The 15,569-nt window shown below is 30.1% G+C and overlaps 1 protein-coding gene across 1 annotated transcript in view; it reads right to left on the bottom strand.

The window, feature by feature from the left end:
• The window catches only part of LOC143083468 (uncharacterized), a 53,648-nt gene that overhangs the window by 22,635 nt on the left and 15,444 nt on the right, over positions 1-15,569 (bottom strand). Inside the window, exons 4-9 of the mRNA XM_076259734.1 lie at positions 15,012-15,125; positions 13,283-13,516; positions 5,662-5,754; positions 4,967-5,062; positions 3,358-3,456; positions 2,798-2,863 (exon numbers count right to left, since the gene is read on the bottom strand). Coding sequence (XP_076115849.1) covers positions 2,798-2,863; positions 3,358-3,456; positions 4,967-5,062; positions 5,662-5,754; positions 13,283-13,516; positions 15,012-15,125 — 702 coding nt within the window. The remainder of the gene's footprint in view (positions 1-2,797; positions 2,864-3,357; positions 3,457-4,966; positions 5,063-5,661; positions 5,755-13,282; positions 13,517-15,011; positions 15,126-15,569) is intronic.

Genomic DNA, 15,569 nt, shown 5'->3' with positions numbered 1-15,569 from the left:
TCAACTATAAAAAGTACAAAAATCCAATGGCGGTCAATAATTTTCAGTAAAATGAAACAATATTTGCATTTTAGGAAACGCGTACAAAAATTTTATATCTTTTTCCTGAAAGTAAGCATATTTTATGAAGAACACCCAATCTTGATGTACAAAAAGTACTGAAATCATGTGACGTTAATAATTTGTAGCAAAATAAATCAATAACTGCATTCTTATTCCACAAAAATAAAAGTTTAAGTATTTTAATTCTCATTATATCTCAATTCTAATTAGAAGACTTGTCTCAAGATGGTAAAAATAACTGATTTCAAATAAAATAGTATCATTTTTGATAAAAAGAAGAATAATTTTGATTATTTTAAACAATGCGAACAAAATTTTAGTAGGATTTTTCTGATATTATTTTAATTTTATTAAAAAAAACTATTCTAAGTTATAAAAAGTACAAAATTCCAATGGCGGTCAATAATTTTCAGTAAAATGAAAAAATATTTGCCTTTTAGGCAACGCGTACAAAAATTTAATATCTTTTTCCTTAAAGTAAGCATGTTTTATGAAGAACAGCCAATCTTGATGTACAAAAAGTACTGAAATCATGTAACGGTTATTATTAGTATCAAAATAAATCAATAACTACATTCTTATTCCACAAAAATAAAAGTGTAAGTATTTTAATTCTCAATATATCTGAATTCTGATTAGAAGACTTTACTCAAGATGGTAAAAATAACTGATTTCAAATAAAATAGTATCATTTTTGATAAAAAGAAGAATAATTTTGATTATTTTAAACAATGCGAACAAAATTTTAGTATGTTTTTTCTGATATTATTTTAATTTTATGAAAAAAAACTATTCTCAACTATAAAAAGTACAAAAATCCAATGGCGGTCAATAATTTTCAGTAAAATGAAACAATATTTGCATTTTAGGAAACGCGTACAAAAATTTTATATCTTTTTCCTGAAAGTAAGCATATTTTATGAAGAACACCCAATCTTGATGTACAAAAAGTACTGAAATCATGTGACGTTAATAATTTGTAGCAAAATAAATCAATAACTGCATTCTTATTCCACAAAAATAAAAGTTTAAGTATTTTAATTCTCATTATATCTCAATTCTAATTAGAAGACTTGTCTCAAGATGGTAAAAATAACTGATTTCAAATAAAATAGTATCATTTTTGATAAAAAGAAGAATAATTTTGATTATTTTAAACAATGCGAACAAAATTTTAGTAGGATTTTTCTGATATTATTTTAATTTTATTAAAAAAAACTATTCTAAGTTATAAAAAGTACAAAATTCCAATGGCGGTCAATAATTTTCAGTAAAATGAAAAAATATTTGCCTTTTAGGCAACGCGTACAAAAATTTAATATCTTTTTCCTTAAAGTAAGCATGTTTTATGAAGAACAGCCAATCTTGATGTACAAAAAGTACTGAAATCATGTAACGGTTATTATTAGTATCAAAATAAATCAATAACTACATTCTTATTCCACAAAAATAAAAGTTTAAGTATTTTAATTCTCAATATATCTGAATTCTGATTAGAAGACTTGTCTCTAGATGGTAAAAATAACTGATTTCATATAAAATAGTATCATTTTTAATAAAAAGAAGAATAATTAAGGTTATTTTTAACAATGCGAACAAAATTTTAGTAGGATTTCTCTGCCATTCTTTTAATTTTATGAAAAAAAACTATTCAAAATATAAAAAGTACAAAAATCCAATGGCGGTCAATAATTTTCAGTAAAATGAAGAAATATTTGCATTTTAGGCAACGCGTACAAAAATCTAATATCTTTTTCCTTAATGTAAAATTATTTTATGAAGAACAGCCAATCATCATGTACAAAAAGTACTGAAATCATATGACAGTTAATAATATGCATCAAAATAAATCAATAACTGCATTCTTATTCCACAAAATTAAAAGTTTAAGTATTTTAATTCTCATTATATCTCAATTCTGATTAGAAGACTTGTCTCAAGATGGTAAAAATAACTGATTGCAAATAAAATAGTACAATATTTGATAAAAAGAAGAATAATTTTGGTAATTCTAAACAATGGGAACAAACTTTTAATATCATTTCTTTGACATTCTTTTAATTTCATGAAAAAAAACAACCTATTCGAAACTATTAAAAGTTCAAAAATCCAATGGCGGTCAACAATAACCATTTTCGTAGAAATAAGTTCATGTTAACTGAGTCATATAATACAATTATGTATTATATGTCTCTGATGTTGATAATATTTAATACGAAAATATTAATCAACACAAACAATTTAACGCTCTAAGCATCTTATTCTGTTAAACTATTTTTATTTTTTTATTGCAACTAATTTTATTACAAATTATAACGTGTAAATTAAGGTGTCTTCGTAGAGGTCCGCGTTCATCGATTGTAAACACTGTGGAGTTCGGTTTACATAAGAATTTTAAATATATACGTATCCGTCCGATCCGTGCATAAATTTAATTTACTGATCGATCGGTGACAGTTGTCAGGGTAACTCTTACATAGGTTATTTGACTTATCTGACGGATCCTATGGGTCACCGATCACCGATCACTCATCGATCAGTCAAACATCCGTCACCGATCATTCACCGATCAGTCAAGTTCACGTCAAACAGTAACGCCTAAGGTTGCAAGTACTGTAAGTCTGTCCAATTTCTAATATGCAATATAACTGTAAGAATAATAATTCTCAATTCAAACACAATTTTTCACTTAGTTTAATTTTTTGATTTATATCTTATACTACAGGAATCTTACCTTGAATTTGTTGAGCAATTTTGTAATGGTATCATTATCTGACATTTCTATAGGGGTTTGTCCCATCTACAGTTAAAAATAGAAAATTATTACATGCATTGTCAGGTGGAGCAATATTTCAAGGATACTCAACCAAGTATACAGAATTCGATTTTGTTTATCAAATTTTTATACTTCTGCTGTGGATTTAGTATCATTCATAGTGTTCAAATCTTTTACAATTTTTAAAGGTGGTATGTACATAATACTAAAGGGAGAAAACCTTGAAAAAATCAGCCCAACGTTTTAATCACTTTCTATTATTTAGGAAATATTAAGCTTCTCAATAATTAGAATTTATATAGTGTTTGTCAAACTGCTATATACCAGCTAAATTTTTTCTAGTGGTTCTATTTTTTTGAAATTTTTATATTTTTGTCAGGGTCAAAGAAGATGAAAACCATGAAATCAATTATCTACATAAAAACAATATCTTTTCCATCCACATAAAACTTGGTACCAACAAAAATAATTAAACTCATAGAATTTATTTGGTTTTAAGCATAAGTCTATATTTAAACCTTATTTCTGATGGTTGGGTCAGCACAACATTGTAACAGGGCTTCTGCAGCATCTACTGAAGCTGCTCTTACAGCCATGTGTAAGGCTGTATCCCCTTCCTGAAAAAAAAAAATCATACAGATATCATTATAATAATAGACCAATCTTGATTTGTTTTTTTACGAATGAGTTAAACCTGTTGACCCCAAGTCAATCTGCTAAAATGACATAATTAAACAATCTGTGACATAATAACATAAGCATTGTGACATAACTAGAGGCTCTTAAGAGTCTGTGTTGCTTACCTTGGTCTATGTTGACATATTTGTAGATCTTACTTTGCTGAACATTATTGCTGTTTACAGTTTTGCTGAACATTATTGCTGTTTACAGTTTATTTCTATCTATAATAATATTCAAGATTATAACCGAAAACGGCAAAATTTCCTTAAAATTACCAATTCAGGCATAGCAACCAAACAACCAATTGTCCGATTCATCTAAAAATTTCAGGGCAGATAGATCTTGACTTCATAAACATTTACTTCATCAGATTTGCTCTAAATGCTTTGGTTTCAGAGTTATAAGCCAAAATTTACATTTTACCCCAATGTTCTATTTTTGGCCATGGTGGCCCTCTTGGTTGGTTTGCCAGGTCACCGGACACAGATACCCCCATGATGATTGTGGCCAAGTTTGGCCCAGTAGTTTCAGAGGAGATTTTTGTAAAAGTTAACAACGACGGACGACGACAGACAACGACGTACGACAGACAACGGATGACGGACGACAGACGACGGATGCCAAGTGATGAGAAAAGCTCACTTGGACCTTTGAGCCACGTGAACCAAAAAATGTATGGGAAAACTCACAAATTTTAAAATCTATGATGACAACTAAACATTTTCCCTCTTTAGCAGGCTTCATTGTAAATTCTGTTCACTTTTTTCTAACTTTCTTAAATTAATGTACAAAATTTTCTACGAGAGAAAATTGAATTTGACATATTTTCTCTGGCAAATGGTATGTTATGATGGTATGATACTAAACCCCTAACGTGAAGGATTGTGCCTGATATTCATATGATGAAATCATAATCTTTCAATCAGTTTAATTGAAGTTTGGAGCTGGCATGTCAGTTAACTGCAAGTAGTCTGTTGTTATTCATGTATTATTGTCATTTTGTTTATTTTCTTTGGTTACATCTTCTGACATCAGACTCAGACTTCTCTTGAACTGAATTTTAAATATGCGTATTGTTATGCGTTTACTTTTCTACTTTGGCTAGAGGTATGGGGGAGGGTTGAGATCTCATAAACATGTTTAACCCCGCCGCATTTTTGCACCTGTCCCAAGTCAGCCTTTGTTAGTCTTGTATTATTTTAATTTTAGTTTCTTGTGTACAATTTGGAAATTAGTATGGCGTTCATTATCACTGAACTAGTATATATTTGTTTAGGGGGCAGCTGAGGGACGCCTCTTGGTGCAGGAATTTCTTGCAACATTGAAGATCTGTTAATGACCTTCTGCTGTTGTTTTTTCTATGGTCGGGTTGTTGTCTCTTTGACACATTCCCTTTTTCCATTCTCAATTTTATCATCCTTAAACTTGACCATTATGATGACTTACACTATTTTGTATATTAACAGGAACTCCTGCAGCAGCAAACACATAGAAATAAACTTTAGGTTTGGTTATGTAGCAATGAAACAGGGTACTTCCATCCTGAAATAAAAGAAAAACAAACACTATGAAATAACATGAAATTATTTTGCCAAGTTCAAATGTATATATTTCATACAGATTTATAACAGGTTATATTAGAAATCTCCTATTATGTTTAAGTGGTCAGTCATCCAGATTCCAGAATCCATGTTTCATTAATTTTGTAATAATTGAAATGATTTTTTGGTTAAACTGTTACTCAAATCACATGTAACACGATGCATGAATATTTAGATTCATCTTCTGTGGTGACTGTGAAAAAAAAGTCCTCTTTTGATAATTATTGAAAAAAAAATTCATGTCACATCCTTTATATCAAAATTCATTTTTACAATTTTCTATATTACTATATGATCTGAAACTAATTCATAGCTATATAGGTGTTGCAGTGCAACACAGATTTGTATCTACTCAAAAAAGCTAGGAAACCTGAGCATACAGTCTCATACATTACCTTGGCAACACAAATCAACTGTATCTGTAAATACTTGGAAATTTATTTTCTTCAAAAAATTACAGCAAAAAAACTCTGCAAAGTATCCCCAATAATACATAGTAAAAAAAATGCACATAATATTATAACGTAAAATACAATATACCTTTGACACATAATTTTTCCCATAATTCTCTATAACTTTTTTGGCTTCTTCTACTGCAGTCTCTTTTTGTAGTGTGAAAATTGGCATTCCAGGCTGAAAAATAATTAACATATTAATGAACAATATTCAAGATTTTATAAAACACCTTTAAATAATCTAGAATTCTGAATAGCTTTCTAAGTTTAATGCCTTGTTTCAAAAATGTCACAAGTTTCATGAATATTTATTGGAAAATTGCGGTAATATCTGTACAGAAAAATTATAATTTACGTGAATATTTGACTGCGCTGCAAACCAAGAGTAAAAGGTTTCCATCAGAAATTCTATTTTATATTCCATTTACACTATGCAGATGATTTTATAGCAAATTTTCAAAATCGTGTTCAAAATAAAAATTATCTCCCAATAGATAAAATTCAGCATCAATTTTGTACTAAGGAATAAAGTAAATGTGCCATATGCTTCCTAGAAGATAATAATAAAAAAAATCACAAGCAAAAATTCTCCTGATATTGAATACAGCATCAATTATGCATTTCAGAATAACATAAATGTGCATATGGTTCCTAGACGATAATTAAAACATAGCAATTCTATCAAGTTTATCTGATTGGAATAAAGGAATCTGAATTGTATGATTAATACTACGGCAGATTATTCTAATCTTAAAGAAGCTTAATACATTTTCATTCCACTAAATCAATAATTTATCTATAATAGCATCAAGTTACGATTCAGAATAGAATTTATGGTATATAAGATGTTACATTGATTTGTATTTTAATTTTTATAATCATCTTAGAAAGTCTTAGTTCTCTCATTTAAATTGTTTTTCAATTGTCATTATGCCACCTTTTATAGCTGACTATGTGGAGTTGCTCATTGTTGAAGGCCGTACGGTGACCTATAGTTGTTAAATTCTGTGTCATTTTGGTCTCTTGTGGACAGTTGTCTCATTGGCAATCATACCGCATCTTCTTATTTATATTCTATAACCATATATTGTTTGCTTTTTAAATTTGATCATTTCAAAGTAAAATACTGGATACAACTGTCAGAAAATGAACTATCAAGAAAAGTTTAACAAAATAATTAAACCAACATTTGCTTTTCAAATGTCATTAGGGCAAACAGAGCGAAATTAATAACAATCAGAGTCAAGTCCCATAAGTTGAAATTCATGTGCAGAAACTAAATATAACATGTAATGATAAGGTGATTTTATTGATAGAAAACATTAAGTCAACAAAAACTACAGCAATTCATATTCACTATTGCTACAACATTAATTGTAAAGCTAGCGGTTGCACTTCTATATATATTGACAATATAATTTCCCACAGGAACTCCCTTTATGGCTACAATGTTGAAGTTTTGTAAAAATGATATCCTAGAATTGAAAGTTGAAATGCACTACTTAGGTTTATTCAAAGGTTAATTAAACAAAGGGCCTAAAGTTCAAATCCTGCATGTTTCTGTGACATTGGACTTCAATCTTAATTAACTACTCTGGATTCATTATTATTCGTTGGATACTAATTTTTGTTGGTTTCTTTGGTACATGTGAACCACGAATTCTAATGTTCAACAAATATCATATTTTCAATAGGCTTTGTATACAGAGATTGGCAAAACAACGAAATCAAAAATCCACGAATATGCAAGTTTTCAGCAATCAACGAAAATTGATACCCACGAAAAATAAATGAATCCACAGTATGTAAAATTGTCATTTTCCCTGCATAAGGTCAGTGGTTCTCTTCTGGAACTCAGATTTCTTCAGCCAATAAAAACTGCCTGCCACACAATAGCCAATAGTGTCAAAAGTCACCTAACACAACCAATCAACCAATCAACAACTAAGTAGGCTACTGTGGATACATTTATTTTCGTGGGTATCAATTTTCGTGGTTTGAGAAAAACTTGCATTTTCGTGGATATTTAATTTTGTTGTTTTATCAAAGTCTGTATTCATTCCTTCAGAAAGTTTGAAATTTGTCGAGCATTTTAATTCGTGGTTCCACTGTTCCTACAAAATCCATGAAAATTCGAATCCAACGAATATTAAACAATCTACAGTTCTTATTCATATTTCGCCTTCGGTCTCAAGTAATGAATTAGCTTTACTTCTCTATGAGGGGTGAAGCTTACATATAATATCTCTGTTTAAAGAAACAAACTATATAACCACCTATAGCTGGCCAGTGACCTTGACCCTAGTATATAAGCACCTGTTCCATAATAACTTGTCATTATTTTTCTAGAGGGTTGAAGTGAACACTTCACATAAGTTCTTTTTAGTTATTTTATTTTTATCTTAAATTTGGCAGAAAGTTATTAAAGTTACATTAACTTGTCTACGATGTACGACAAGTTCTAATGTTATTTTGTTATTTACAAATAATAATTCCTCAATTGTCTACGATGTATGACAATTGTTGATGGAAATGAATTTAAAAATTTCTTGTCTACGATGTATGACAAGTGTTCATGGAAATTAATTAAATATTTTATTGTCTACGATGTATGACAATTTTATATATTCATTAAGTTTTTGCCTAATAGCACATTTGTTACTTAATTCATACTCCTGTTTGTTAAACAGGTAGATATTTAAAAGTATTTCTATTCATCTGAAGGTCGTGAGTACTTTTCACAATTTACACGTGTTTTACCTGCACAGGTACACATTTTTGTATTAAAATGGCTGAATTTGTTTATGCAAATGTATTGTTTTTGCAAGATGTTTAGAATGATGTTTACACTTACAAGGGTGATGGTTATGATTTTCATCACCTCTGGAATGTTTTAGAAATTAAAGATGATAAATTTAATAGGAATACAAGAGGTATTTTGAATAAATCCTCTTCTTAAACAGTTATAAAACCTAGTAGTTTTATAATAGATCATAATGGCATGGCAATTGGAAATAATTGACAAAGCAACAGAACCTGTAAAAAGTAAGTTTTAAAATCTAGTGTTACTTGTATAACTTCAAAATCTACTTGATTTGTGATTGTTTCTAACGAAAGTGCTGTTGAGATTTAGATAGGCATGTATATTGATACATTTACTATTTATTATTAATGTATTAAAGAACCTGTATGAATCATGAGGTTTGAGACAGTTTCACTGCCTTCAACTCTAGCAGAGTTTGTAGAGAAACCTGCTGCTATATTTGAATTTTTGCCATTAGAGGCTTACTTTAATGAAGGTTTAGTTCTAAATTTTGATCTTATCTACTGAATTGATACGGTGTATGTACCTCCTTTTGGAGTATGTGCCATGGCTGATGATAGTCCAGCCGGAGTTGAATTTGATACGTCTTTTGATCCTGCATTAAGGTCTTTTGATCCTGCATTAAGGTTTTCAGAAGCCTTTAAGGCTTCTTTTAGTGAGATTAATGGTCCATTATCTCATCCTGTTTGTTGAACAGTTTAATCATGATTTTGATAAAATCAGGAATATATAAAGTTCTTAGAGGAAATACTATCACACTGAGAACTGTGACAATCCTAGTGTGTCTAGGATAATTAAAAAATCGAAATGGCAATGCCTAGACAGGCCCACTCTGTGGTTTCAAAGATGCAGGAAACCCAGAGATACTTTATTAAGGGGTTGATCATCACCCCTATTGTTGAGTTTGCTATTTCTTGTTGTAGGAATGAGCCATTGGATCTTGATAATACAAGGATTTTATTGTAAAATTATATTTGTTTGTTTTACCATGGTTTTCTGGTTAAACCCATAGGAGATGCTCAGAAATATTTAGATGATAAAACTTATTTGTAATTCTGTTGTGATAGTTGCTTTATCACATTTCTAGTTATGATTGCAAAAAGCAAACTTAGTGTTTATACAAAGATTCTTAGCAAATTATAGATTCCTTGGAAGAGGTTCCAGGTCTAGCAATTAATTTACTACCAGCTGTTATGGGAAAGGCAATATCAGTTTTTTAACTGCAGAGGCTCTGTTGGTCAACAGGGCGACTATACTACATGTAGTAGGCAATTCCCTTCATTGAGAGGGAGACGTTTCCAAAAAGGGAACAGAGAATCTCAAAGAGGTCACATTTCTCAACCAGTTGCTATATATACAGTAGATAACTTAAATATTATGATTTGGAAAATGTTACTAATGATCTATTGATATTAGATTTATTAAGAAATGGTTATAAAATTATTTTTAATGATGTACCACAAGGTTTATCCTTTTTGAATTAAATACATTTCACCTTTCATAAGGATGAATTAATTTCAGAAGTCCAAAAATTGATAGCTAAGAGAGCTATTTAAAAGGTTGATCGATCAATGGAAAATCAGTTTATTTCCTATATTTTCTTGGTTCCTAAGAAAGATTGGTCTTCAAGGCCTGTATCTATTTGAAAAATTAAAACAAACTAAGTTTGTGGCTTATCAGCATTTGGAGCAGGACCATTTATCTTTTGTTTAGATGTAATTCTTTAGAATAATTATCTATATATATATATATATATATATATATATAGATAGAGCTAACATCTATAGATCTCACAGATGCATATTTAAGTATCATTTATGTTTATATCACAATTTCCTGATTTATGTGGAAAAGACATTGATATGATATTTATGTTTTTTTGTTTTGGATTGGCTTCTGCATCAAGAGTTTTTACTAAGGTTTTAAAACCTGTCTATGTATTTATGAAATAATGTCACTTGAAGTATATACATGCTATAGTTTATACATTGATGATTATTTTATTATGGATCAGAGTTTAGATGATTGTATTGTGAATACAGAAGAAGTGGTGCAAATGCTTGATAAGCTGTGCTTCAGAAAAATTTTGAGAAGTTGGTACTCATTCCTTGGAAGCACATTGTTTTCCTTTGTCTCATTATTGATACTGAGCTATTTAAGTTTTTTCTGACAGATGAGAAATGGTAAAATTATCTCCCTTGGGAAATTCTTTTTAAATAGAATTGTGTAACGGTATTATAGATGTTTTACATCATTTATTGGTCTTGTGATGAATGCTTTTAATGCAGTATCTGTGGCATGCATGGGAATGTTACATTGCAGAAACATGGCGAGAAATAATGTTGAAACACTGTATAGTTGTTACAGTGTTTATTATCATCAATAGGTGAAATTTTTTAACAATTTAAAATCAGAAATTAAAAATTTGATTTATAGACCCATCCAAATAAGTTTTTGGGTTGTACCAGATTCCTCTGACATAAGGATTTGGAATCCAAATTTGAAGAAAATGTTTCTGTTGGTAGACGGAGCTTCTTTAAGAGTATGCACTCATTTCATATAGATTTCATAGTATTGTTGGCTATAATATTCTTCTGGAGAAAAAGTTTTAGTCACAGAGAGTTATACAATCAGAAGATACAATTTCAGTAGCTTTTATTATGCAATAGGAGGTGTAACCTCTTTGTCACTTAACATGCTTACTACAAATATTTCATTATTTGGGCTTGGTGTTCAAGAAAGAACATTTTTATCACAGCTCTTTATATTCCTGGTAAGAAAATTTTTGATGCTTATCATATGTCTAAAAGATTTACAGATTCAAAAGGATGTCAATTGAAAGAAGATATATTTGTTTTGTTGTTATTACGGTTTCATTTTCAATCTGTAGATAATTACTTCGTTGTCTTTTGACCAACAAGCTCCTTTCAGAGATGTTTTTATTTTCATGATCAGAATTATGACCTTATATTTTCCCATCTTTTTCATTGTTGGGGATATTTATAAAGAAAATTATTAGTGATAAAGTTCAGAAGGCTCTTTTGATTATCCTTTTTGGCTTGCTCAGAGTTGGTTTTCTTTGCTAAGACCAATTTTAATTTATTTGCCAGTTAAACTGTTAAGCATAAAAATTAGTAACAATGTTACATACTGAAGATAATGTCTTTCCGTCAGGAAGAGACTTAATTTAACTGTATATTGTAAAAAATTAAAGTGAACCAACACCTGAAGGGTTGATTGTGCAGTAGGGTAAAAACGTGTGTATTATACTCAGAAATCACTTTAATATAAACAGGAGATTTCAGAATCATTTGTAAAATATATTTACACTTCATCTTGGAGACCATGCATCTATAATCAAGCATTATCAATATTTTTTTGAGAAATTTCATTATTTGGTGTGTTCAATTAGAGAACCAATTCCTTATCACCATCTAAAAAGGATGTTAGTCACGGATTATTGAAATTTTTGTAAAACACAAGCTTTTCATATTCAGCATGTTTAATGTGAATTTTTCTTGGTCTATGTTGAAACAGACTTTATCCTTTAAGAAATAGATTTTACTGAATTTGTTTGTTTACTACATGTATTTGTGGAAGGTTGCTTAAACCTGAATCTGCAATTGAAGAGTTAGATACTCTTTCACTTGGGAGATGAATTTAGCGCTATCTTTTTTAAGTTCTTAATATTCATTGGAGTATTTAACATTGAAACTGTCTTTTATACTTGTGTCTTTATTTGCCTTGACTACATCTGCCTTGAAGTACTATCTTTATCAGCTGTAGATTTACATTCTATGTCTTTCATTCAGAGACATGGCACTTTATTTTTTCATATACATGAGTTTTTGAAAAATACTAGATCTGTTAGTTAGTTTACCTAATGAGGTGATCAAAGGTTTTGATAAACCAAAACTTTGTGTTGATTAAGACAATGATTTATCATGTTTTGTGTACAAAATAGGTGAGAGAATTCATCTAAGTCTTTTCGTAAAGTTTAGATAGTTAGAGAGAGTTCTAATTTTATCCGAGGTTTTAAGGTTAACTCATTTGGAGGAACCTCTTCATAAGTGCATTTAGCTTCAGGATGTTCTATTAAGGACATTATGGCAACAGTTTTGTCTGGACATATGGTAAAACTTTTTACAAGTTCTATAACAGGAAAGTAAATAATATCAGTACTAAAACACTTTTCTTCAGTTGTAGTTACTGGATGATCTTGTGATTTTTATCCTTTATTAAATGTTGGCATTTATATAAAAATTGTTTTTAGTTTGTGTCTACACTTTAAACAAGCTAATTCATTACTTGAGACCGAAGGCGAAATATGAATAAGAATGTTCCTTCATCCAAGCATATCTTGGATGTGCAGGATGAAGGTCATTCTTAGAATATGAGCCTGAGGCTCGAAAGTAATTAATTCCCACCCTAGGGATTATCAGTCAGACCCACCCTTTTCCACTGGGTTTTATATTTGGTCGACACAAACTTGCTTTAAATTATGACAAGTTATTATGGAACAGGTGCTTATATACTAGGGTCAAGGTCACTGGCCAGCTATAGGTGGTTATATAGTTTGTTTCTTTAAACAGAGATATTATATGTAAGCTTCACCCCTCATAGAGAAGTAAAGCTAATTCATTACTTTCGAGCCTCAGGCTCATATTCTAAGAATGACCTTCATCCTGCACATCCAAGATATGCTTGGATGAAGGAACATTTTTGGTGACTAAATAGTGAAACTTCAAATATCGACTTTATTTGTCTCTTATAGTATTTCATATTTTAAAGAAGGAGTCATCTCTAAAATTCTAGCTAAAAGTTTGATTATGTAAAATATTTAATTTAATATCATACATATATCTGCAATTACATGACCTACCTTTTCTTGTTTGACTGGTTCCATCTTATCACTCTCTGATTTTACTGTTTCCTCGATATAAGGGGAAGTTATTCCTTCACCTGGTTTACGTTTTCCTTCTCTGATGGCTTGGATAATGTTTTTCAGTTTGTGCATGTAAGCATTGATTGCATTATCTGCAGCATCATACATAGCTGGACATCGGTCATTTCCATGGTCAAAGTAACACCACTGGTCACATTGGACTAATTCTTGCTAAATAAATAAATTACATTTTCAAAGGTTTTTATAAACCATTCATTTAAAGTCTTCCTCTTAGTGTCAAACTGTTTCATACCATAAATACTTTAATCCTAAGGCCATGGTTTTTTAATTTGTTGGTTTACGGATCCGCCGACCCGATTTTGCCGATTTTCAGAATAAAAATAAAATTGACTTTTCATGCTTTTTTATTTCCGCCGACCCTAACAAATGCATTATCCATGAAAAATAATTCAAAATATTCTTTTTTTATGAAATGAAATGCATTAATCACTAACAAAATTGATAACACTTTCTGTTGTCAAAAAATAGAACTTCCAGTTTACGGTTCTAAAAATAGACAAATCAATTATAACTGACCTTGAAATGTCGTTTGCACAAATAATTTTGCGGAACGAAATCTGTGTTTAAAACCACTTACACAATAAGTTCGTTTCACTTATTTGTCATCAGTCCGTAAGATGCATCATCTCATAGGAATAGACTTGTCCAAATGTGGATATCAAGTTAAAATACTGATCATTTGGAATTTTCTTGTTTCATAGATAAAAAAAAAATATCGGCATTTGGATAACAAACGGGAATGCATGACATCAGATTAACCCAATATTCTCGTTTTTCCAGTGGACGAGTCTATTGCGTTTTTTGACACGTGTGTTGAAACTTATTTTCGTACGACGTTTTTACATTTTTTCTTTATCAGTTTTCGTGCTTGAAGATCATTATTCACCAAATTTTTCTGGAATTGATTAAGAGCTACGCGAATCTGTTTTTCTTGTTTGTGAAATGACGATTTAATTTCGTCTTTGTCCGTGCACCCCCATTCTTTACGGGAAATTATTAGACAATGTCATGCGATGTTTATGACAGCTGAGCTATAATATTTCATCGAACTAAAATTTAAGAAATGATGACAAAATAGCATGTTAGAAAGGTGAAATATATATTTATTTTGCATATTTTCTGTCTTGAAAGATATTTTTTTTTCTTTTTTTCCCCGACCTACCGACCCGACTTTTTTATGGGGAAAATCCGTAAACCAACAAATTAAAAAACCGTGGCCTAAATTCTTGATATTTTTTTTTAAATTAATTGAAAAAATGAAATGCAACATATTTTATTCCTTGTTTTTACATATATCAGGCCATTAGTTTCCCCTTTTGAATTGTTTTACATATGTAATTTTATGTCCTATTATATATAGCTAGGCTGTATAAGTTTTGCTAAATGTTGAAGGCCGTATGGTGACCTGTGGGTGTTAAATTCTATGTAATGTTATTTAATCTCTGCTAGAGATTTGTTTCATTGGCAATTATACCACATCTGCCTATTCTTATTTAGATAATGTGCAGTCAAACATAACTACAAAATTAATTTAAATGACTTGAACCTTTACCAAGGACTACTAAAATCAAAAACAGGAGATTGGTATTCTATTAAATTTTCATTTATATTCCACCAAATTTCTATTGAATTTCATAAATATTACCTGATAGAGTCTGTCTGTTGGAAAAGATTTCTCCACTAAATAAATTGCAATTTTTTCTGCTCCACATTCAATGGCAAAGTTCACTGGATCGATGTTGTTGTAGGTATTGAAAAACTGAAATGGAATATAATATTACATATAGTAAATGAACTCACAAATAGAATGTTGAAATTTAATGTGGGTTTTTTTACAATTCTGTCAAAAATAAAATCTGGTTTCTCTATAGTCTCAATTAATTTTAAATTGATTTTCATTTGAGTGTTTCAATGGTGTTAAACACTCCTTTTAGAACTCTTGGCAATATAGTGGGGACTATTTTTTATGGGTGGAGGAAACTGGAAATCCAGGAGAGAACCACAACCTTTTTCAGGGATATTGGCAATCAATCCTAGCTATATAGTCGATCATCATAAGTCATGTAGGTGCTGACCTCACCATGGCTATGAGCATGTTCAAAGAAGAACATTAAGGTGGTACATTGTACCTAACACTTTAACTAAAATTAATTTGGCTCTTTTAATTTTCTTAAAATTTTGACAAAGTATTTACTTTGACCCT

The sequence above is a fragment of the Mytilus galloprovincialis genome, chromosome 7 (genome assembly GCF_965363235.1).
Source record: "Mytilus galloprovincialis chromosome 7, xbMytGall1.hap1.1, whole genome shotgun sequence".
In the NCBI taxonomy this organism is placed as follows: domain Eukaryota; kingdom Metazoa; phylum Mollusca; class Bivalvia; order Mytilida; family Mytilidae; genus Mytilus; species Mytilus galloprovincialis.
This window is presented reverse-complemented; position numbering and strand designations above follow the sequence as displayed.